This window comes from Centroberyx gerrardi, chromosome 2, assembly GCF_048128805.1.
Source record: "Centroberyx gerrardi isolate f3 chromosome 2, fCenGer3.hap1.cur.20231027, whole genome shotgun sequence".
Taxonomy (NCBI): Eukaryota; Metazoa; Chordata; class Actinopteri; order Beryciformes; family Berycidae; genus Centroberyx; species Centroberyx gerrardi.
This window is the reverse complement of record NC_135998.1, coordinates 15,654,228-15,679,965: the sequence shown is the minus strand read 5'-3', so window position 1 is coordinate 15,679,965 and position 25,738 is coordinate 15,654,228. Positions and strand designations below refer to the sequence as shown.

Below are 25,738 nucleotides of genomic sequence, written 5' to 3'. Positions count from 1 at the left end.
GTTTGACTTCATAAATATCACACTCACACATCAAATACACCTACATGAGCTCATTAGAAGGTCCATTATACATGCTCTATTTTTGTTTATGGAATTTAACTTACATGTAGCACAACAGGATTGAGTTTTGCTATTTTAAAAATGTAGTAAAGCTTCCCCTCATTAATAATGATGAGGGAAAACAATATTATTTTCATTAGAAGATGAAATATGTTGATGAATTCAAAACATGTAGTAATGGAAATGTGATCCTAACAAATTATAAATACATGCAACACTACACCCACTGTAAAATAGCTAGTGCGCTCCTGTGAATCTTATCCTCTGGCATGGACTCAAAAATGTATAGGCTTTACGCATGCCAAAAAAAGGATTGCCAGTTATGGTTGCAATGTTGAATGCACCTTGACATGATTTATTTATAGATTTCTTTTCTTTAATGAGTCAAAACAAATTAATTGATATCAACATATGTATGGGAACCAATTTAAAAAATGAAATAGTATGGTCAAATTTAAATATTTATTTGCAATACTTGCAAATGTAATATAATATCTGAAATTGAGTTTAGAAATGTTGGTAAATCTCATGTATTGTAATCAGTGCACAATTTATACATGTATGATTGCATGCTATGAATGTAACTGTTTAATCTGTTGGATTTAAGCATGATAATTGATTGACATACATTAGAGTGGCAATTAAGTGTTCACTTATAATACATGAAATATATAGGCAGGAAATTCTTTCTAATCTTGTATAATATGAGACATTTAAATGGTACATTATTTTGCACTACAAGATGGGTGCCAGTGCAGAGTGAAATGTAAATCAAAATGCATAAGAGCCTTTTGAAGACATGCCCCTATTTAGTTTCTGCTTGGCCTGCAGAACAACCTCAATATAAGGAGGGTCATGATGGGACGGACAGACTACAGGGGATTTCAGAAACTAACTGGTGGTAAGTGAGACTGATGCTTCAGCTGTCATTCATAATAAAGAAGTTGTATTAGAGATGTTTAGTGCTTGACTCAAGTGTTTGATTAATAACCAGTTTAATGTTTATTTAGATAATGGCATGATAATGTGAGATGAGAAAACACGTCAGTGTGAAGAAAGAATATTGCAAATCAGTAAGCTATGAGTCGAGGGTAAAAATTGGGTTGTGTGACTATAAGTTCAGCAAATGTAAATGAGTGAGTATATACTAATCTGTATTTCATTATAATATACTGTACTAATCTATAATTTCTGTACTATCTATCATTTAAAACTCAAAGTATAACTCAAAAACGTCACAAAACTTTCTTCATTCATTTAGGGGTGACGGTTGTGAAAAGTTCCTCTGTGATTGGGTAGTAGGAAAAGGTGAGAGTTATATTTTCTCTATTTAAACTACAGAATGTAAAGAATTATTCTTGCATGCAGTGCTCAGTCTCCAAAGCAATCTGTTGAGAGGCAAATCTAATTTCTATTTGTCTATCTACAGAAAGCCGCCACCATGAGTACGGACGCAGAGATGGCCGTTTATGGCAAGGCCGCCATTTACCTTCGTAAACCAGAGAAAGAGAGGATTGAGGCTCAGAATAAACCCTTTGATGCCAAAAGTGCTGCATATGTGGTCGATGCTAAGGAGCTGTACCTTAAATGTACAATCCTGAAGAAAGATGGTGGCAAAGTCACCGTGAAAGTCCTTGACACCCAGGAGGTAGGCTGACGTTTCACGGAACTCACGACAGTCCAACTTGCAGTTGGAATTTCAACACTAACATTGTGTTTCAATATTTCAGGAGAAGACAGTTAAGGAGGATGATGTCACCCCTATGAACCCTCCCAAGTATGACAAAATTGAGGACATGGCCATGATGACCCATCTCAATGAAGCCTCTGTGCTGTATAACCTCAAAGAGCGTTATGCAGCATGGATGATCTACGTAAGATATTCTGCCTATGGAGTAAAGTATAATATTGTGCATGGACTCATATATAACATACTGTAAGTGCTCACATCTCTCTCATCCCCCTCAGACCTACTCTGGGCTGTTCTGTGCCACTGTGAACCCCTACAAGTGGCTCCCAGTGTACGATTCTGAGGTTGTAAGTGCTTACAGAGGCAAAAAGCGTATGGAGGCCCCACCCCACATCTTCTCTGTCTCTGACAATGCCTACCAAAACATGCTTACTGGTATGTCCTTGTCAAGAAAATTGATAAATTATCAATAAACTGGGTTTATGTTACATAGATGAGAAATATATTTCTTAATTTTTCCTTTTACAGATAGGGAGAACCAGTCTGTCTTGATCACGTAAGTTTTATATCTATTGCACCTCTATAACACCAATATAATCCAATTCATTGAGTAAATTTGTCTGATTCTACATATCTATGCCCAGTGGAGAATCTGGTGCTGGAAAGACTGTGAACACTAAGCGTGTCATCCAGTACTTTGCAACAATCTCAGTGGGTGGAGGAGACAAGAAGAAGGAGCAAGCAGGAAAGATACAGGTATATTATCATGAATGTTTTCTAAAAACACTGAAAACACTTCTGTGAAATAAAGAAAAAGTGGAAATTTACTACTGAAATCAATATTAATATAAAAAATGGATTATAGGGCTCACTGGAGGATCAGATTATTGCAGCCAATCCCTTGCTGGAGGCCTATGGTAATGCCAAGACTGTGAGGAATGACAACTCCTCTCGCTTTGTAAGTATGGAAGGATTTCAACCTGTGAAAAAAAAACCTGTTCCATTATATATTGCCAGTGTAGAGCTACATTAAATAGTATGCTCCTTCAAACAGGGTAAATTCATCAGAATCCATTTCGGCACAACTGGTAAACTGTCTAGTGCTGATATTGAGACATGTAAGTAAAAAGTTCTTATGGTGAATGAAAATGGCTGCCATAATCAGTGGACCAGATTTTGAGTTATGAACAACCCTTACAGATCTGCTGGAGAAGTCCAGAGTGACATTCCAGCTTCCTGATGAGAGAGGCTACCACATCTTCTACCAGATGATGACCAACCACAAGCCTGAGCTGATTGGTAAGATGAATAACTGATCGTGCTAACCCTAACACAAACTGTTTACATAATCCATAATCACTCATTCCTTTAAACCTTTTTAAATCTCCAGAAATGACACTCATCACCACCAACCCCTATGACTTCCCCATGTGCAGTCAGGGTCAGATCACTGTGGCCAGTATTGATGACAAAGAGGAGTTGGTTGCCACTGATGTGAGGGATCTGCGCTTTCATTTTCTTAATCTATTATACATTCAATGTGCCATCACAATTAATCTGTAAAATGTATTTTCTATACAGACTTTCACTCAATGTCAATGCCTTTTTTGAATACAGACAGCTATTGATATTCTGGGCTTCAACAATGATGAAAAGATGGGCATCTACAAGTTTACCGGTGCTGTGCTCCACCATGGTAGCATGAAGTTCAAGCAGAAGCAGCGTGAAGAGCAGGCTGAGCCAGACGGCACAGAGGGTGAGTATTAACTTGAGTTAAAAAACCTCTGGCATGAAATTAATACAATTAGTATTTTCTATAATGTCACATTTTACAATCACTTATATATGTAGTAAATGTATTTTTGTGACATTTTCAGATGCTGACAAGGTTGCTTACCTGCTGGGTCTGAACTCAGCTGACATGCTGAAGGCTCTGTGCTACCCCAGAGTGAAGGTCGGAAATGAGTTTGTCACCAAAGGACAGACTGTACCCCAGGTGAGCACGATTGTTCTGTTGTTTAATTAATTTTATACATATCTCATAATTAAGTCAAGAGCAGTAGTTCAAGAGTGCATGAATGTGGTTACGCTGCAATTTCAGGTAAATGACTGTGAATACCATGAACAAGTGCTTTATTAGTACATCTAAAGCAGTTACAAAAGACAGGGGAGGAGTATGGATGAATATTTTTGTTCAGGAAATATACTTTACTCGAGTTTCAGGGACTGTCCTTACAGATTTCCAGTTGCAAATTTCCGCTTTTTATGCCATTCTATTTTTTGTTTGATCAATAAAACTTCTCTGAAACTGAAGTGAAAGTAAGATTTTGAGTGGAAGGCTACACGATTGCTACAAAATTAAGCAGAGAGAAGTTTGCAAATTCCTCATGAGGCTGAAGTATGTATAAAGTATTTCAAATGGAGTGGAGGCATTTCATGAATTACATTTATCTGGAATAGTTTGTAACTGAATGTCCTCTGTTAGCTGGACTGTACTGCATGTGTTGGTTGCCCTGTCATTAGTTCTATTTCAGTTAAAATTGTACTGCTAGATGTGATGTAATATTTGTCCTGTAGCAAGAAAATCAAGTAAATCCAATGTCTAAATTTCAGTTGATGGATCTCTACTTTATTAAATCTATGGATTCTAATGATATTGATTCAATTCAAAATTTTCTTCAGGTCATGAACTCAGTGAGTGCCCTGGCTAAGTCCATCTATGAGAGGATGTTCTTGTGGATGGTGATCCGTATCAACCAAATGCTAGACACCAAGCAGGCGAGGCAATTCTTCATTGGTGTGCTGGACATTGCTGGTTTTGAAATCTTTGATGTAAGTATGCATTCATGGTAATACATTGACTAGATAATAGAAAAAAAATGATTTTTAACCGTGTTTGTGTTATATTTGGTTAATCCTTTGTCCACTGACAGTACAACAGCATGGAGCAGCTGTGCATCAACTTCACCAATGAGAAACTGCAACAGTTCTTCAACCACCACATGTTTGTCCTGGAGCAAGAGGAGTACAAGAAGGAGGGCATCATCTGGCAGTTCATTGACTTCGGCATGGACTTGGCTGCCTGCATTGAGCTTATTGAAAAGGTATGAATAATGTTGTGACTATGTAATTATTGTTTGCAGCTACAACAGGGCCTTTTCATGATGTATCTCTCTGCACCTTTTATACAGCCCATGGGTATCTTCTCCATCCTTGAAGAGGAGTGCATGTTCCCCAAGGCTTCAGACACAACCTTCAAGAACAAACTGTATGACCAGCATCTTGGTAAAAACAAAGCATTTGAGAAGCCAAAGCCCGCCAAAGGCAAGGCTGAGGCCCACTTCTCCCTGGTGCACTATGCTGGAACTGTGGACTACAATATCTGTGGCTGGCTGGACAAGAACAAGGATCCCCTGAACGAGTCTGTTATACAGCTGTACCAGAAGTCCTCAGTTAAGCTGCTGCCTGTCCTGTATCCCCCTGTTGTTGAAGGTACATTATTACTTTATAACTCTGATTAGGATCATGGAAATTTGAAATTTGTAACTCAATGGGGCTCATTCATAAAACTTACCAGCAGGTTTAGCGTGACGTTGGGGGCAGATACCATCACGGTAGGGTGTTTTCTCATTCATAAATGTGAAATACCGGGGCGTTATTAGCGTTATCATTTTCCCCATACTTCCACCCCTTTTGATCATTTACATATTGTTAAAGTGATTCATAAAAGAACACTGCGGCGCAAAAAATACCACCTGATCTAGTCAGACAGTATATTGTAGAAATGAATTAAAATGTTTAATCATTAAAAAAGTAGATAGATAGATAGATAGATAGATAGATAAATAGATAGATAAAGTTCCAGGTCATTAATTATCATTGGAAACAAGGAAATGTTTAATAAATATGACTCACACACTGGCTTTGCAATTATTAATTACCACTCTGATTGCGGTTATAAAAGCCAGTTTCTGATAGCTTATGTTTCAGTTTATCATGACACAAAAGAGAAGATGACCATACACACATCCCATAAACTTCTAATCAGGTGCTGGAGTGTACTAGAGCTGAGAAAGACAAAGAGAACGCTGCTCACTGCTGCCAATGCTCCCATATATTTATTTATCTTACAGCATTTCGATAGGTCTACATCAGGTCAAGATCACCACCTATGGTCAATTCATAATTTCAGTAAGTAACATCATAAGCAATAGGAGTGACTGAGGAGGGTGACACCTGCCCATTGCACTGACACACAGGTGGATAGGTGTTATATATGTAAAGCTTAATTAACATGTTGGTTTTGATTGGCTGTCTCCCGGCCTGCAGCTGTGGATAACACAGCGGTGATGTGGCTCTGTCACGGTATTCACAGCGGTGGTGAATTTATGAATTAGGTAAAATTACCGGGTCGCAGATTTTTCACGCCACTATTCTGTTACCGCAGAGTTTTGTGAATGAGCCCAATAATGTGATGTTTTTGTCTTTGGGATGAATAATATGTCTACTGAAAAAAGTCAGTTAAATGATCCCAGTTGTTTCTAGCTTGATCATGACCAAATAACATTGAACCTATCAGCTAATGATATTAATAAATCAACAATTCAACAGAATCTGGCGGTGCTAAAAAGGGAGGCAAGAAGAAGGGTGGTTCCATGCAGACTGTGTCCTCACAGTTCAGGGTAAAGTTTAAGAACAACCTAAACTGCCTGGTTAGAATTAAGCTCAAATAAAATCAAAAATATTTTATGCTTTTCATGAAGAATGTTTGATTTTATCGTGTACCTACAGGAGAACTTGGGCAAGCTTATGACCAACTTGAGAAGCACTCATCCTCACTTTGTACGTTGCCTGATTCCCAATGAGTCAAAGACTCCAGGTACTGTACATTGACAACTAACAAATGTTCTTATTATTGTCTGTATAGGTTGCTTTAGTAATTTAAACTTAGTTGTAGGGAGTCTTTACTTTCTCACAATAATTATGAAATGATGACTTCTTTTCAGGTTTGATGGAAAACTTCCTGGTTATCCACCAGTTGAGGTGTAACGGTGTGCTGGAGGGTATCAGAATCTGCAGGAAAGGTTTCCCCAGCAGAATCCTCTATGGTGACTTCAAGCAGAGGTATTACCCAATTTACCACAGAGTTTTCAGGACTTTGAAAAGAAGGTGCCAAATCTGATAATTAACTCTTTTCCAATAGATACAAAGTACTGAATGCCAGCGTCATCCCTGAGGGACAATTCATTGACAACAAGAAGGCCTCTGAGAAGCTGCTAGGATCAATTGATGTGGATCATGAAGAGTATAAATTTGGACACACCAAGGTGAGCATTCAGTAAGAAAAAAACTAAACTCTGTTCCACGGCTGAAAGTATTTTGCCTAAAATATTTTTATATTCTCATCAGGTGTTCTTCAAAGCTGGTCTGCTGGGTACCCTTGAGGAGATGCGAGATGAGAAGCTTGCTTCTCTGGTCTCCATGACTCAGGCTCTCTGCCGTGCTTACCTCATGAGGAAGGAGTTCGTGAAGATGACGGCGACAAGGCATGTTGAAAACAACACATTCTAAATAAATATTTCTGTCATATACCACCCAATCCAAAAGTGACATTATCCATGACAGCAACTTTTTTTCCATAGGGATGCTGTTTACACCATCCAGTACAACGTCCGCTCATTCATGAATGTTAAACACTGGCCATGGATGAAGGTGTACTACAAGATCAAGCCTCTTCTGCAGAGTGCCGAAACTGAGAAGGAGCTGGCGAACATGAAGGAAAACTATGAGAAGATGAAAACAGACCTGGCCACGGCCCTGGCTAAGAAGAAGGAACTGGAGGAGAAGATGGTGTCTCTTCTGCAGGAGAAGAATGATCTGCAGCTGCAAGTGGCATCTGTGAGTAAATGTTAACAGAAAGTTTGGTGATTTCTCACAGCTTTTCCAGAACAAATGTTGATATGTTCCCTTTTTCACTTTTGTTCTTAACTAGGAATCAGAGAATCTGTCAGATGCTGAGGAGAGATGTGAGGGACTTATCAAGAGTAAGATTCAGCTGGAGGCAAAACTCAAAGAGACAACTGAGAGACTGGAGGATGAGGAGGAAATCAATGCTGAGCTAACTGCCAAAAAGAGGAAACTGGAGGATGAATGCTCTGAACTCAAGAAGGACATTGATGACCTGGAGCTTACCTTAGCCAAAGTGGAGAAGGAGAAGCATGCCACTGAGAACAAGGTTAATGAATATTCACTTTAACTACTGTATCATCCAATTTTTGAATAATTACCTGATTATGACAATTTGTTTTTACATATTCAGGTGAAGAACCTGACTGAAGAGATGGCCTCTCAAGATGAAAGCATTGCTAAGCTGACCAAGGAGAAGAAAGCCCTCCAAGAAGCACATCAGCAGACTCTTGATGACCTGCAGGCAGAGGAAGACAAAGTCAACACTCTGACCAAGGCCAAGACCAAGCTTGAGCAGCAAGTGGATGATGTGAGTTCATGAAAATGGTATTTGCTATTCAGTGAGAATATATACTTGCCGTTTATCTTTTGGAATTACAAACGTGTTAATTTGCAGCTTGAAGGTTCTCTGGAGCAAGAGAAGAAGCTTCGCATGGACCTTGAGAGAGCCAAGAGGAAGCTTGAGGGTGATTTGAAACTGGCCCAGGAATCCATCATGGATCTTGAGAATGACAAGCAGCAGTCTGAGGAGAAAATCAAGAAGTAATGTGGACATATTTTGAAAATTCTACATACAAAATATGTTATTGCAACTCATATCTTATCATTATGTAATTTACTCAACAGGAAGGACTTTGAGACAAGCCAGCTTCTTAGTAAGATTGAAGATGAACAATCTTTGGGTGCTCAGCTACAGAAGAAGATTAAAGAGCTCCAGGTGTGTAATGTTGAATTTAAAATCTATGTAAAACTTATCATTGAATATGTATGCAGTGTATCAGCTGCATGCATTAACTTGATCAATATTTATTACCTTTCAAGGCTCGTATTGAGGAACTGGAGGAAGAAATTGAAGCTGAGCGTGCTGCTCGCGCCAAGGTTGAGAAGCAGAGAGCTGACCTCTCCAGGGAACTTGAAGAGATCAGTGAGAGACTTGAGGAGGCTGGTGGAGCCACTGCTGCTCAGATTGAGATGAACAAGAAGCGCGAGGCAGAGTTCCAGAAGCTGCGTCGTGACCTTGAGGAGTCCACCCTACAGCATGAAGCCACCGCTGCTGCTCTCCGCAAGAAGCAGGCCGACAGTGTTGCAGAGCTGGGAGAACAAATCGACAACCTCCAGCGTGTCAAGCAGAAGCTTGAGAAGGAGAAGAGTGAATACAAGATGGAAATTGATGACTTGTCCAGCAACATGGAAGCTGTTGCAAAGGCCAAGGTATAATATTATTTTGTACATTCACACTTGAGAAAAAACGTGTATTGGTGAAAGAATTACTGAACCTCTCTAATGTTGATGAACAGGGAAATCTTGAGAAGATGTGCCGCACCCTTGAGGACCAGCATAGTGAACTTAAGGCAAAAAATGATGAGAATGTTCGCCAGATAAATGATGTCAGCGCTCAGAGAGCAAGACTGCTGACGGAGAATGGCAAGTCTTATTTTCAAAGTGCAGTTTTGTTTTCATAAAAAATGTCAATGTACTTTTGAACTCAATCCATAATTACAATCAATCTATAATTGGAAACCATTTATTGAAAAGTTAATGCTGGGCCCACCATATATTTGTATATATTGCATATATTTCTAGGAAAATGACTAAAACCTTTAAAAAATAAATTTCCAACTAGGTGAGTTTGGTCGTCAGCTTGAGGAGAAAGAAGCCCTCGTCTCCCAGCTGACCAGAGGCAAGCAAGCCTTCACACAGCAGATTGAGGAGCTGAAGAGACAAATCGAAGAGGAAGTTAAGGTGAGGAACATTTTCAAAGATTTTTTAAGTATTATATGTTCATTTGTTAAATGTTTTTTGTTTTAATAATGTTTTGCAGGCCAAGAATGCCCTTGCCCACGGTGTGCAATCAGCCCGTCATGACTGTGATCTTCTGAGGGAGCAGTTTGAGGAGGAGCAGGAGGCAAAGGCTGAGCTGCAACGTGGAATGTCCAAGGCCAACAGTGAAGTGGCCCAGTGGAGGACCAAGTATGAAACTGATGCTATCCAGCGCACTGAGGAGCTTGAGGAGTCAAAGTAAGTCAATGAAGATTTTGTTTTTCATAACAGTCTCTACAAAATACTTTTTACAATAGTACACATGATTGATTACATTTGGCAAATGCTTGACAAAAAAGGAAAAAGCTTGCCCAGCGCCTTCAGGAGGCTGAGGAGCAGATTGAGGCTGTGAATTCCAAGTGTGCCTCTCTGGAGAAGACCAAACAGAGGCTCCAGGGTGAGGTGGAGGACCTCATGATTGATGTGGAGAGAGCCAATGCTTTGGCTGCCAACCTTGACAAGAAGCAGAGGAACTTTGATAAGGTATTATCACTGATTACTGACACTGATTACTTTACAATGCCATAGCCGCTGGAATTTTAGCCTCCAAAATTGGGTAGCATTGTTCATTCCGTTTAAATTGTTATGCAGGTTCTGGCAGAATGGAAGCAGAAATACGAGGAGGGTCAGGCAGAGCTTGAGGGAGCTCAGAAAGAGGCTCGTTCTCTCAGCACTGAACTGTTCAAGATGAAAAACTCTTATGAGGAAGCTCTGGATCAGCTGGAGACAATGAAACGCGAGAACAAGAACCTGCAACGTGAGTTCTCCTCCAAAAATGTTTGCAATAGTAATTTGAAATATGGACTATGATTGTTAATTAATTGTTAATACACTGTTTATCAGTTAGAATGACATACATAGCCTTCATTCTTTGACTTATAAATATTCAACATATACAACCTTCTGCAGAGGAAATCTCAGACCTGACTGAACAGATTGGTGAGACTGGAAAAAGCATCCATGAGCTGGAGAAGTCCAAGAAGCAGACAGAGACAGAGAAGGCAGAGATCCAGTCAGCTCTTGAGGAAGCTGAGGTAAAATTTCAACTGGAAAGTTTAACATCGGAATTGTAAAAGTGTGTTATCCTTTGTCCATGAAATTTACATGTATTATTGAACAATAGAGACATGCCTAATATTACATTCAGAAGGCAACAAGGGCTATGTTTTAATATTTTTACATTTTAGGGAACTCGAAATTTAAATAGTTAATCAAACAATGGAAGACTGTCCAATTTAATATTCAAAAGGTAGGAATGGCTCTATTTTAATATTTTTTAAATCATTAGGGAACACTGGAACATGAGGAGTCCAAGATTTTACGTGTCCAGCTGGAGCTCAACCAGGTTAAAGGTGAGGTTGACAGAAAGCTGGCAGAGAAAGATGAGGAGATGGAGCAGATCAAGAGGAACAGCCAGAGGGTGACTGACTCCATGCAGAGCACTCTTGACTCTGAGGTCAGGAGCAGGAATGATGCCCTGAGAATCAAGAAGAAGATGGAGGGAGACCTGAATGAGATGGAGATTCAGCTGAGTCATGCTAACCGCCAGGCTGCTGAGGCCCAGAAGCAGCTGAGGAATGTCCAGGGACAACTGAAGGTACATCACATGACAACTGTGCAGGTCATTCTATGTGTAGCAACATTCTGATCTTTTCCTATTTCCGCAATCTTAACATTAGGATGCCCAGTTGCACCTTGATGATGCTCTCAGAGCACAGGAAGACCTCAAGGAGCAGGCTGCCATGGTAGATCGTAGGAACGGTCTCATGGTGGCTGAAATTGAAGAGCTTAGGTCTGCACTGGAACAGACAGAGAGAGGCCGCAAAGTGGCTGAGCAAGAGCTGGTGGATGCTAGTGAGCGTGTTGGATTGCTGCACTCTCAGGTAAACAAAATAATTTCTTCACTAATTCTTTAATGAATGCATTTTTAAATAATATTTGTACATCATTATAGTCATTGCTAATTAGTCCCTTCTCTTCTTAGAATACAAGCCTTCTGAACACAAAGAAGAAGCTGGAGACTGACCTGGTCCAGGTCCAGGGTGAAGTAGATGACACTGTTCAGGAAGCGAGGAATGCAGAGGAGAAGGCCAAGAAAGCCATCACTGATGTGGGTTTAAATCTTATGTGGTAGTATCTTCATGTTATCTCATACGTCTGGAAAGACATGAATTTTGTATGACATTCCTGATTAACATAAATGTTTTTTACTAGGCTGCTATGATGGCTGAGGAGCTGAAGAAGGAGCAGGACACTAGTTCTCACCTGGAGAGGATGAAGAAGAACCTGGAGGTCACTGTCAAGGACCTGCAGCACCGCCTGGATGAGGCTGAGAACTTGGCAATGAAGGGTGGCAAGAAGCAGCTCCAGAAACTGGAGTCTAGAGTAAGAGAAATATGTTAGATTTGCATGATTTATATAAGACTGTTTAAAAAAAATGGATTCTTAACATCTGATTCTTTTCTGAAGGTGCGTGAGCTGGAGGCAGAGGTTGAGGCAGAGCAGAGACGAGGAGGAGATGCTGTGAAGGGTGTCCGCAAATATGAGAGGAGAGTGAAGGAACTCACCTACCAGGTATAGTCCGACTGACAGCTGATGCATCCATATCAGTCAAATATACATAGTTATTACTGAAGATATTTACACTTGCATATTTACTGTCTGTCAGACTGAAGAGGACAAGAAAAATGTTACCAGGCTACAGGATCTGGTAGACAAGCTGCAACTGAAGGTGAAGGCCTACAAGAGGCAGGCTGAGGAAGCGGTAAGTTGTTAAAAAAAATAAATAAAAAGATGTAAAAATGCTTCATCTATTTGCAAACTTTTCTACTTTTAGAATTTGCAATGAGAATTTATGATGGTTTCACAGGAGGAACAGGCCAACACTCACCTGTCAAAGTGCAGAAAGATTCAGCATGAGTTGGAGGAGGCTGAAGAGCGAGCTGATATTGCCGAGTCCCAGGTCAACAAGCTGAGAGCTAAGAGCCGTGACTCTGGCAAGGTAAATACATGTCTTTCAACAGTGCATGTTAATTCATTGAATATTAACTTTGAACTTTGGGTTTAGTCTAAATATATGTTTATTTTTCACAGGGAAAAGAAGCAGCTGAATAAATTCTCTCATGAAAAGCATCACAATAAGTCATAAAATATGACAACATTGTTTATTACATACAATAAATGTTTCCACAAATATTTGTCTTGTATTTAGTCATTGTTTCATTCCTTTAAGAAAGCAAGCGATCAAAGCCTCTGAGTTATTGTATATCAGGAGTGATAGTCAGTGATAAAGGGCCCCAACCAACTAATAACACTGTTATTAGATTTACTTGGTGAGAGAGTGTGAGAGAGTGAGATTCACTACTTGCCCAACAGCACAGCAATACAAGTCACACATACTATGGCCATAAACCATTATATTACACTCAGAACCACGAACCAAAGTAAGCAAGCTGCTATTACTGTCCATCATACCCATAATTCATAATTACGCAGTGAAAAATCTGGCTGTTTCAGGTTATTCCTGGTTAAATTTCCAGCTACTATACTGTCTTGCGTGATGTGGAGGAACTATCCAGTTGAATAACGTTGAAGGTCATTCAAAATCTTTGCTTGGAACCAGGCACTATTATTTTCTGAACATAAACCCAATCAAAAATAATTCAGACTCGATGTCTTGTGTAGCATATATGTTGAACAGCAGTAATGAAAGAGACAACACAAAACTGTATAGAAAAATATATATTGTATTGGAAATTAAAGCAGGTAAGTACTCCAATAGTATCAATATAATTGGCCAAAATAACAAACTAAAATAATAAATGTGTGTACACACCTAAAATCCAAAAGCAAATCTTAATTGCTTTCACCGGTACACCAATTGGTAAGCTTAAATTCAGAATCAGGGAACCATAATTACATTAGCAACGGCTTCAAAATTAAAATTAAATGTAACCACCACAGTTAACCTTACAGTATGAATGTTAATAAATGAACTTGATAATAAGCTTAGTTACACAAGTTAATTACAATCAGAACATATCAAATCCTCAGAGGCAGTAAGCTACAACAAGTCAAACTAGGATGCTGTCGGGGCCGACAGCAAGGGTATATCCCCGAAATTCCCCAATCCTCGAAGGCCCCATTAAGTCAAATGTATTAAAAGCCATTCAATAATCACACAATGAGACTCCAGGGTTAATCTTCCCAATTATACTGGTTGTATGTCCCAACTGTTTTTATTTCGCCAAATAATAAAATTTTTCCTTCTGGGCTAATCTAAAGTTAATTATATTATTATTACTCTTAAACACTCCAAAATGAATGGATATAATCCTCTAGGGATTGTCTCCCCAATAATAAAGGGTATGTACCTTATGGAACACCCGGTGCGTCCTATACAGACGCGAAAGGGTACCTTTTGCGTCGTTATAGCGACGCCAAGGGATTTGATAAAGAGTCAACATAGGATGAGTTGGGAATGAGAACGGGTGGGGTTACCTGTCTGTTTTAGGATTGATTTTAAGGTTTTACTGATTACTTTTAAGGCTCTACATGGCCGGGCTCCTGATTACATTTTAGAGTTACTATCCCCCTACGAACCAGTGCGCAGCCTGAGGTCCTCAGGCAGGAACCTGCTGGCTGTCCCTGACTCGAGGTTGAGGCCTAAGGGTGACCGTGCATTTGCTATCAGGGCTCCTCAGCTCTGGAATGACCTGCCTGAGGAGCCCAGGCTTGCTAAATCAGTATCTTCTTTTAAATCGCTTCTTAAAACATTCTTCTTTCAAAAAGCCTTTTATTTGTTGTAGTTTTCTTCAATTGTGTTTTATTCCCATATTGTTTTATTTTTATTGCACTTTCATTTGATTTTAAGTCAAGCTTCGTTTTATCGGTGTGTGCATGAGGGCGTACGTACGTGTGAGTGTGTGTGTGTGTGTGGGGGGGGGGGGGGGGGGGGGGGCGGTGGGGGGATACATCTGTATCATATTGGCACATCTAGATTTGGGGATTTTCTCCAAAATTTTTCCCCTCACAGGTTTGCTTTCATACCAAGCGGCCAAAACCACGGGTGAATTTTGAAGCCAATAAGGAAGTGGCTGAAAGCTGCAATTCCTCTAACGTCCGCTAGGGTCGGCTCCAAAAAGACTCTAAGTCCCGCCCAACTCCATTCATGTCTATGGGACCACAGCTCAACCTCTCACTCAAAATATAAAGTCAATAAATGTTTTCGACGAGATTATGGTCTCAGTAGCTAATTTCACTTCTTCTAATATGGGTCCGTATGGCGATTTTCAAAATAATTGCGTCAAGAATGGGAAAGTCTTTGAGTACCACAGCCAACGGCCAGATTTGAATTCCATCGGAAACCTGTGGGATGACTTTAAAAATAGCTGGTCACAGACGCTCCCCATCCAATTTACCAAGCCTGAGATTATGTGCAAGGAAGATTAGGAGAAAATCCTTCAACAAAGTTTTGACTCAGGGGTTGAATACTTTCTCAAGCAAATGCATTGTGGTGCAGAAGAATAGCTATAACGGTTATAAAATGGGGTAGTTTACCGAGTGATTGACAGGTCACCTGTCCAGTGATCACGCAGGTCGCAGATCACGTACCAATAGCAGGCGGCGCTGCGGAGCTGTGGGAAACCTCTGGCTGCTCCGGCTCCAAAAAATGTCAACATGGCGGCGCTCGTGAACCCCAACTTTTGGCTTCAAAACGGCCCTTCAGAAACCTATGGGTGACGTCACAGTCACTATGTCACTACATCTTTTTTTACAATCTATGTTTCATACACATGAAAATTCTTCTGCACTACAATGCTCGCGCCAAGGTTGAGAAGCAGAGAGCTGACCTCTCCAGGGAACTTGAAGAGATCAGTGAGAGACTTGAGGAGGCTGGTGGAGCCACTGCTGCTCAGATTGAGATGAACAAGAAGCGTTAGGCAGAGTTCCAGAAGCTGCGTCGTGACCTTGAGGAGTCCACCCTACAGCATGAAGCCACCGCTGCTGCTCTCCGCAAGAAACAGGCCGACAGTGTTGCAGAACTGGGAGAACAGATCGACAACCTCCAGTGTGTCAAGCAGAAGCTTGAGAAGGAGAAGAGTGAATACAAGATGGAGATCGATGACCTGTCCAGCAACATGGAAGCTGTTGCTAAAGCAAAGGTATATATTATGTACCTTTGCTTTGATATGCTTTTATTAAAATATTTGTAACATTAAAAATCTAATCTCAGATCCAGTAATAAAGTAGAGGCTGAATACATTAAAATAGTATTGTTTTATTGTTTTTAGGGAAACCTGGAGAAGATGTGCCGAACTTTTGAGGATCAACTCAGTGAAATCAAGACCAAGAATGATGAAAATCTCCATCAGATGAATGACTCAAGTGCACAGAAAGCACGTCTCCTGACAGAAAATGGTATGTATAGTTCACCATTCAAACAGGGTGTTCTGCTGTGTGTATTTTCAGATATACCGAGCATACAAAACTGATGCAATATTCCAATTGGGCGAGTTTGGTCATTAGATTGAAGAGAAAGAAGCTCTTGTCTCCCAACTGACCAGAGGCAAGCAGGCCTTCACACAGCAGATTGAGGAGCTGAAGAGACAGATTGAGGAGGAGGTTAAGGTAGGAAATTATTGAGTGTCCACTGATCAAGTCTTGTCTGTATTGGAAATTTTGCATACTCAAAAGTCTTTAATTTAACAGGCCAAGAATGCCCTTGCCCACGGACTGCAATCGGCCCGCCATGACTGTGATCTTCTGAGGGAGCAGTTTGAGGAGGAGCAGGAGGCAAAGGCTGAGCTGCAACGTGGAATGTCCAAGGCCAACAGTGAAGTGGCCCAGTGGAGGACCAAGTATGAAACTGATGCTATCCAGCGCACTGAGGAGCTTGAGGAGTCCAAGTGAGTAAAATCCAAAACCACACATCAATGCCCAGTTCAGAACTGGAGCATAGTGCTCTTGGTGGCCATGTTCGTATATTTCAAATGTACTTTCCATCCATGAATCCTGCCCTTCAAACATCTATGCATAATTTATTTGTATTTGATATAGGCCTAGTCAGAAAATCAAGCAATAGACTAAGGCTTCAGTTACTTATTTTCATTGAGAGACAAATTATAAATATTCAACAGGAAAAAGCTTGCCCAGCGCCTTCAGGAAGCTGAGGAGCAGATTGAGGCTGTGAATTCCAAGTGTGCCTCTCTGGAGAAGACCAAACAGAGGCTCCAGGGTGAGGTGGAGGACCTCATGATTGATGTGGAGAGGGCCAATGGGCTGGCTGCCAACCTTGACAAGAAGCAGAGGAACTTTGACAAGGTAGCATTTTTTTCTTCTTGAAGTATAATCAGTTGTTTTTGTATTGATGAATATGAAACTATGTCAACTGTATGGGTTGCATCTTATTCAGGTCTTGGCAGAGTGGAAACAAAAGTATGAGGAGGGTCAGGCAGAGCTTGAAGGAGCTGAGAAAGAGGCTTGTTCTCTCAGCACTGAGCTGTTCAAGATGAAGAACTCCTATGAGGAAGCTCTGGATCAGCTGGAGACCCTGAAACGTGAGAACAAGAACCTGCAACGTGAGTTCCTTCCAGTAAATGTTAGACTTTGCAGTTACGTTGGCTTGAAATGAGAACAGGCTGGATCTATGTACATTAGTTTGAATTAACTATATAATCTACATTTCAAGGTTTAGCAATATTAAACACATGAATCCCCCTGCAGAGAAATCCAGACAGCACTTGAGGAAGCTGAGGTAAAACTTCTATAGAGTTTAATATTGTAATTGTTAATCTGTGTATTAGGTTTCTACAAGAAATTTAAATAGCAATGGAAGACAGTTCAATTTAATATTCGAAAGGTAGGAAGGGCTCTATTTCAATATTTGTTTAAATCCTTAGGGAACTCTGGAACATGAGGAGTCCAAGATTCTGCGTGTCCAGCTGGAGCTCAACCAGGTTAAGGGTGAGGTTGACAGAAAGCTGGCAGAGAAAGATGAGGAGATCCATGAGCAGATCAAGAGGAACAGCCAGAGGGCGACTGACTCCATGCAGAGCACTCTGGACTCTGAGGTCAGGAGCAGGAATGATGCCCTTAGAATCAAGAAGAAGATGGAGGGAGACCTGAATGAGATGGAGATTCAGCTGAGTCATGCTAACCGCCAGGCTGCTGAGGCCCAGAAGCAGTTGAGGAATGTCCAGGGACAACTGAAGGTAGGACACACAGCAGTTGTGCAGACATACATAGACATTGTTAGTGTAGTCACATTCTGATATTTCACTAAACATTTTCTTGATATTTTTTGCATTAGGATGCACAATTGCACCTTGATGATGCTACCAGAGCACAGGAAGATGTCAAGGAGCAGGCTGCCATGGTGGAGCGTAGGAACGGTCTCATGGTGGCTGAAATTGAGGAGCTTAGGGCTGCTCTAGAGCAGACAGAGAGAGGCCGCAAAGTGGCTGAGCAAGAGCTGGTGGATGCAAGTGAGCATGTTGGCCTTCTGCACTCTCAGGTAAACAAACAAAATCATTGCTTCACTAATTCTCAAATATATGCATTTTTAAAATATGTGTATATCATTATAGTCATGAGTAACCCTAACCCTAACCCTTTTTTCTCTTCTAGAATACAAGCCTTCTGAACACAAAGAAGAAGCTGGAGACTGACCTGGTCCAGGTCCAGGGTGAAGTAGATGACACTGTTCAGGAAGCAAGGAATGCAGAGGAGAAGGCCAAGAAGGCCATCACTGATGTAGGTTTAAATTGCGGTTGTTACTTTCTTCTTTTTACTCCAAGTAAGTACATGTTTTTATGACATTTCTAATACACATTTTTTCTAGGCTGCCATGATGGCTGAGGAGCTGAAGAAGGAGCAGGACACTAGCGCTCACCTGGAGAGGATGAAGAAGAACCTGGAGGTCACTGTCAAGGACCTGCAGCACCGCCTGGATGAGGCTGAGAACTTGGCAATGAAGGGTGGCAAGAAGCAGCTCCAGAAACTGGAGTCTAGAGTAAGAGAAATATGTTAGATTTGCATGGTTTATATGAGACTGTTTAAAAAAAATGGATTCTTAACATCTGATTCTTTTCTGAAGGTGCGTGAGCTGGAGGCAGAGGTTGAGGCAGAGCAGAGACAAGGAGGAGATGCTATGAAGGGTGTCCACAAATATGAGAGGAGAGTGAAGGAACTCACCTACCAGGTATAATCTGACTTACAGCTGATGCATCCATATCAGTCAAATATACATAGTTATTACTGAAGATATTTACACTTGCATATTTACTTTCTGTCAGACTGAAGAGGACAAGAAAAATGTTACCAGGCTACAGGATCTGGTAGACAAGCTGCAGCTCAAGGTGAAGGCCTACAAGAGGCAGGCTGAGGAAGCGGTAAGGGCAAAATATTCATCTTTTACATGTGTAACTACTAGATACTATACTAAATTTCAATCAAAGTACACCTACAGTCATTTCAGAGATTTAAACACTGAGCTATCTCTATGGCATTCCAGGAGGAGCAAGCCAACGTTCATCTGTCCAAGTGCAGGAAGGTTCAGCATGAGCTGGAGGAGGCTGAGGAGCGTGCTGACATTGCTGAGTCCCAGGTCAACAAACTGAGAGCTAAGAGCCGTGACTCTGGCAAGGTAACTGAGGCCATACAACAAATAAACAATTTATGAAAATAAAACCCTTAATTGATACTGTGTGTACTGAATATGTAGTGTGCAGATATTTAATTTAAAATGAATAGGACAAATAAAATGTTTAATTGTGACCAAAAAAATAAACTAAATTATTTTGTCTTTTACAGGGAAAAGAGGCAGCTGAATAAAACACACTATGGCTGACTGTTTCTCATCAAATAATATGATGGGTATATCAAGGACAGTTTTTATTGTTCAATAAAATCACTTTCATTTCAATCACTTTCAGTTGTTATGTCATTTTTTTCTCCTAAGATGTATTGAGTGAAGAATGAGTTTTGGGTCATTGCTGATAAACTGTAGGAAAATGTAGGAAATCAGTGGTAAAAGCACAGTGGTAAAAGCACAGATAAACAGCATTTACAGTTTACAAATATACAAATATAGATTTAGAAGAAACTGTCAGATTAACCAAATTTTTTTCTTAGAAATACAACACAAGCCCATAGGGCAGAATCCTTATCGTTTTTGTGCAGGTTATGTTTTTGTGCTGGTTTATTGTTGCAATATACCCGTGAGATGGTACATGATACAGTCATTCCATTTGGCAAACGATAGATATTGATGGTGGATTGTTCCTCAAGAAAAATGTCCCTGATAGTCCAGTTAGTGGCACCCAATACACATAACTCCTACACTGAAAGTCCAATTAACACCAAACTTGGTATCCTTATGCAGCCGGACGTGCTGTACAAATTTGCCACTGGGATGTCACCTGTCCACCATACTGGATTTCTGCAATTTTGTCTTTTTGATAAAACACAACTTGGATCCCACTTGTGGTGGCTATCTAAACAATATAATGCATACCAGCTACAATACATGCCAGCTTTGTGAAGCTTATAATATTACATTTTTGTTGGGACTGTCAGGTAAGTGTTGAATAAACTCTATGGTTAAATCAGATATGCCATTAATGATGACATGATGACTATGCCAAACATAGGCAAATTGCATTGGTTAAGAGGAACAGTGGTCACAAGTAGACCCTGACCAACATACTGAATGAAAATACATATTTGCTCAAGGACACCATAAACCACCATAAAAAAATACCATGGAGTTGAATCAACACCTCCTTGACACAGTCTCAACACAAATGTAATATTATAAGCTTAACAAAACTGGTATGTATGGAAGGACTATTGTATTGGATTGCATTATATTGTAAGGTTTGTGTTACTTTGTCCACCTCCTATAATTTCATATGACAAATAACCAAAGAGCTAGGTCACACTTTTGTTAAAAATGTTAATTACAGCAGTCAGTCAAGCATTGCCAGACAGCAAACCATTTCCTGGGCCCACCAAGGAACCAACAGTCACCGATCAACAAACCAACTAATCAGGATCTCTAGAGCTGCTTTCTCTGGGCAGCTAACAGCAGCTACACTTGGCATACTGTGCTTGTATATGATGCCTCTTGGTTTTTGAAATCTTGATTGCAAACAATCTGTGTTCTTGTCTTTCCACAGGTGAAACACAGTCAGAAATTAAGTGCCCCACCTCTGCACCCATGGGTCATTGCCCAGAAGGATGGCATTATCCTGGCTGCGCACTGCACATGCATGGCATGATTAGGGGAGACATGCAGCCATGTTGGAGCGGTACTTTTTGCTATCCAGGCAGCTGTTTCGCTCCGTGAGTCCCAAACTGTGACAGAAAAACCTGCATATTGGTTACTTCCGAGTGGGCAACCAAAGGAAAAGTACCTTGAAGTGGAGAACATTGACTTTCACTCAAAAGTGACGATTAAACAGAGGCTAGACACAACATTGTCAGAAGGGAAACCAACACAATATAAGGAAAAACAAAAGCTACCTGATGTGTCAGAGCCAACAGATACTGAGATTGCTGCTTTCCTTGGTGAGCTGAATGCTACAGATGATAAACCAGTCTTGCTCTCTGTCATGGCAGACTATGCTGAGCTCTATGCTCCAGTGTCCAACACTAATACATGCCAGCTCCCGAGTGAGCTATTTGATGAACAGCGCATTTCTATGACAAGCGAAGAGTTACTCCTACATTGTGGTGCTATTGCAGTTGACATTACTCAAAGGCAAGCTGACATAATAGAACAGCAGACAAGAGAACAGTCTAAAAGCAAAGCCTGGTATAGATTTAGGGCTGGCAGAGTTACAGCCTCACGTATGAAAGCTGTTTGTTGCACACCACCTGAGAATCCATCACCAAGTCTCATCAAAAACATCTGTTACCCTCTAAGCACAGGGTTTACAACTAAAGCAACCGCTTGGGGATGCAATCATGAACTACAGGCACTAAGTTGTTATCGTCAGCAAATGGTTTCACACACCAACTTTAGATGTGAAACCAGTGGTTTTGTAATAAATCCAGAGCTGCCTCACATGGGGGCTACACCTGATGGGATGATACATTGTGATTGCTGTGGTGATGGTGTAGTGGAGGTTAAATGTCCATTTTGTGCACATGATAGTATAAGTCTCAAAGAATGTGTTGACGGCAGATTCTGTTTGGGGGAATCTAATGGCAGATTACAGCTCAAACATTCACATGTCTACTATTTTCAAGTCCAGACACAGCTGCTTGTATGCAATAAGGAGTTTGCAGATTTTGTTGTATGGTCAGAGAATGATGTACACATAGAGAGAATAGAACCAGATATGGAACTGTGGGAGCTAATGAAGTCAAAATCTAGAGCTCTTTTTGACAGAGCCATTCTCCCAGAGCTTGTGGGAAAACTTTTCTCAAGGCCATGTCCATCAGCAATGCCGACTGACACAGCTGACATGACCCAAGTGGATACCTCTGAAAGCAGAAAAATGTCAATCCCATCAGACATTGTCTGCGTGTGCAAGCAACCATACAAAGTGCGTGACCGTGTGGTGCTTTGTCACAGTGAGGACTGCCTTCATAGATGGTTTCATCTTTCATGTATGAATATGAAACGAATGCCTAAAAAGGGGAGCAAATGGTACTGTTTGGTGTGTAGATCCAAAGTGTGATAGTGGTACTGACTTGTACATTTGTGATACAGACTTTTAGACTATTCTAGTCTAATTTACATTTGCAAATGAAATAGACTCAAGACGGGAACAAATGGCATTATTGTGAACGTAACCAGAATAGAGTATGACACATGAAATGGGATAATTTCAAAGTAACAGGGTTTTATTAAGTGAAATGAAGTAAAATACTCATACTATTCTAATACTAATACTAAAATACTAATACTATTTATACTGTTTATTTTAATGTATTTTGTCATGCTATACTTTAGGGATGGGACAATGTATGGAAATTCAATATATCGCAATGCATAAAACTGACAATATGTATCGTGGGGCAGAGAAATTAATCGTGATATCAGCTCCATTTTATTCTGCTGCAGTAATCACAAAGGAGATGCGTGTCCACAATTTCACAAGCTCTCCATCCAAATTATATTATTTGCACTTTGTAATGACATTTTTAAATTGTTTAAATTCTAGTAAGCCAGTGACATTTCTGGAAAGATTTATGTCTCAGAAATAACCATAATTCTGAACAGTTAGACTTTGTTGTCATTGAACTTATATGTATTACATCGCATTGTGGTTGTATTAAATTGTGAATCCCATATTGTGTATCGAATCGTATCGAGAGATCAGCATATCGTCCCATCCCTACTATACTTTTAATGTCATAAACAATTTGTTTTAGTGAACTCACTGTTAAAATGTATTAAGTGTCATTTTGCAGATCCTGCCTGAAATGTGCCTTAAATATACATTGAAAATACACATCTTTTTCTAATTCCATACTGAACTTTTGATTTCATAAACAGTGTAACAATTTGTTTTAGTAAACTCAGTTAAATCTATTAAGTGTAATTTCTCAGATCTGGCCTGAAATCTGCCTTAAATGTACATTGAAAATACACATCTTTTTCTAATTCCATACTGAATTCTCTCTTCTTGTGATTAAGGTCTTTCATGTTAAGGTCACACTACACATGCAGTATCAACCCCTGTTTTACAACCCTACATTTAGTCTGAAGGTACGACAGAAGTGCACATGTTGGTTAGGCAGCAACACACTGTTGTTATCTTATCGATAGTTGCTGTCTCAGATCCTGATGTCACCAAGTAGGAGATTGGTATCTTCTCTGACAGTATCACATATTTATTACGCACCAGTCCGATCACTCTTTCAACATGTATGCGGACATGTGCAATTTTGCGGGTGGCCTCAACTTCAAGAGCAGACAGCTGTAACTTTCCTCGAGTAAAACTGGGTGTTACAACTTGTGCACATTTTAAGCCTACACTGTCCTGTATGTCAAAGCCTCTGTCTGCCAAGATGAAATCACCTGGGGTAAGCAGCTCTAGTAAGCCTGAATTTTCTGTGATATATTTATCAGTAGTGCACCCTCCCCATGCCTTAGAAAGGAAAGAAATCGATCCCTGAGGTGTGATGCCTATAAGGTACTTAATAGTGTTATGGTGTTTATATGAAGACCAAGTGAGACTGCGTGCTGTCAAATTTGAAGGCCTCTCGATAAAAATTTCGAAACAATCGATTATTACTGTAACCTTAGGCCCAAAATGTTGTCGAAAGGTCATTGGCATAGACTTCCAAAGCTCTTCTCTCCTTGGCCAAAAAATGAACTTCTTAAGCCTCACGTACAAAACATGTATAACACAAACGAAGGTTTTGGACACTGTAGACTGTGAAATGCCAAATCTGTAGGCAAGATCCTGTTCGGGGAAGTTGTGACGGAGTCTCATCAGTACCAATACAAGTTTTTGAAACTTGTCGAGTGAAGTTTTAACGCTGTCAGTGAGGAAGCCTTCAATGAAATGAAAGAGCACCATTAACGTAGCAAAACTGGGTAAACCAGTGTAATATCTGACTTTCTTCTCATTGTCTCTGAGTGTGTCCATGGTTATCTTTTCACTGTCTAGCTGATATTTGAGTGCAATATTCTCAGTAAGCAGTCTCTGATAATCAACTTTTGTTTTAGAGCACACTTCAGATGTGCATGTGTCCTCCTCAACAGTTTCAACAGCATCCATAACAGCCTCAGTAGTATCCATCCCTGAACTGTCTTGCTCCTGTGCCACATTCTCTGTGCTTGCCACCATTTTCTGTGTTCTACGCTGCTGCACCCTGTTGTACCTGGCCATTACTCTTGCCTTCCCTGATCTGATATGTTTTCCTCTATCAGTCTCTCCTGTCTTTCCTGTCTCTCCTGCCAGCTTCAGTGAGGGGGCCCAGTCAGGATGAGTGCTGTCATGTAGGTATGATGGCTTGCCTAAAAGAAAGTGCTCTGTCAGAAACGGGGGGAGGCTTTGGAGAACAAATAAGAGAGATAGAGAGGGGAGGTGGAAGCCCATTTCCACCACCTGTTAAAAAAATCTGGCACATAGCCTATCTTCTTTTTTCATCAAGTGATTTCTCAATATTAGAACTTAGTATTTCATAATTATGAGAAACTTTCTCATATTTACGAGACACTAAGTCATAAATAATGAGAAAGCTTCTCATAATTACTAAGTCATATAGTGAAAATAATACTTGGCGCATAACAAAAGCATGCAAAAGTTATGTGCCGGATTTTTTTAAATAGGTGGCAGAAAGGGGCTTCCACAGGATGGAGGGATGGAGAGATGGAGAGAAAGAAAGAGATCAAGAAGGTGAGAGCTGGAGAGGATCAATTAGACATGCCAGTGATGGAATTATGGCAAAAGTCCACTTTGTTTATTATAGACAAGAGTGCTTCAGATAAATGCGAGGAATGTAATAGTAAAATGTAGAATGTGTACTATTACATGTAGTAAATTTACTATGGAAAGGTACAGAATTTGTGGTAAGGTAGGTGAGATTGGAAGGAAGGGGATCTCATTAGTTTTCTTTAAGATCCAGGTTTACTAAATAGAATTTTAATTATATTTTAACAGTTATGGAAGTTATATGTTGTCATGATACTACACACTCGGGTACAGTAGGTGGCGCTATGCACCTAAAAAAGTTGGTTTGCGATCTGCCGTAAGGTACAAAACTCAGAGAAGGAGAAGTAGGAGGAGGAGCTAGAGAAGCAGGTAAACCACACAGGCTCAGGTTCACTGTTAACTTAATAGATCAATCATGACCAATCAATTGATCTTACAAAGTCTTCTTCCCTTAGCTAACGTTAATGTCTACCTGTGGTAAAATGATGTGAACAGACTTTGCTGTGAGGAGTTGGCTGAAAGTTTCGCCTGTTTATCCTAGCTAGCCACAGGTCTCTCCTGCGCTGGCTTAGATCCTCAGTCT

At 40.3% G+C, this 25,738-nt stretch overlaps 1 protein-coding gene and 1 pseudogene across 1 annotated transcript; both read left to right on the top strand.

Annotated features, from left to right (window-relative positions):
- Positions 1 to 1,501: 1,501 nt before the first annotated feature.
- Positions 1,502 to 12,871, top strand: LOC139912157 (myosin heavy chain, fast skeletal muscle-like; annotated as a pseudogene).
- A 2,681-nt stretch (positions 12,872 to 15,552) lies between these two features.
- LOC139918920 (uncharacterized) lies at positions 15,553 to 19,591 on the top strand. The gene is given in 14 exon segments (XM_078286082.1): positions 15,553 to 15,921; positions 16,051 to 16,206; positions 16,286 to 16,387; positions 16,469 to 16,665; positions 16,897 to 17,080; positions 17,172 to 17,513; positions 17,659 to 17,970; positions 18,069 to 18,272; positions 18,386 to 18,511; positions 18,600 to 18,770; positions 18,855 to 18,959; positions 19,054 to 19,149; positions 19,272 to 19,403; positions 19,571 to 19,591. Coding segments are annotated over 14 exon segments (2,517 nt in total).
- Positions 19,592 to 25,738: the final 6,147 nt, after the last annotated feature.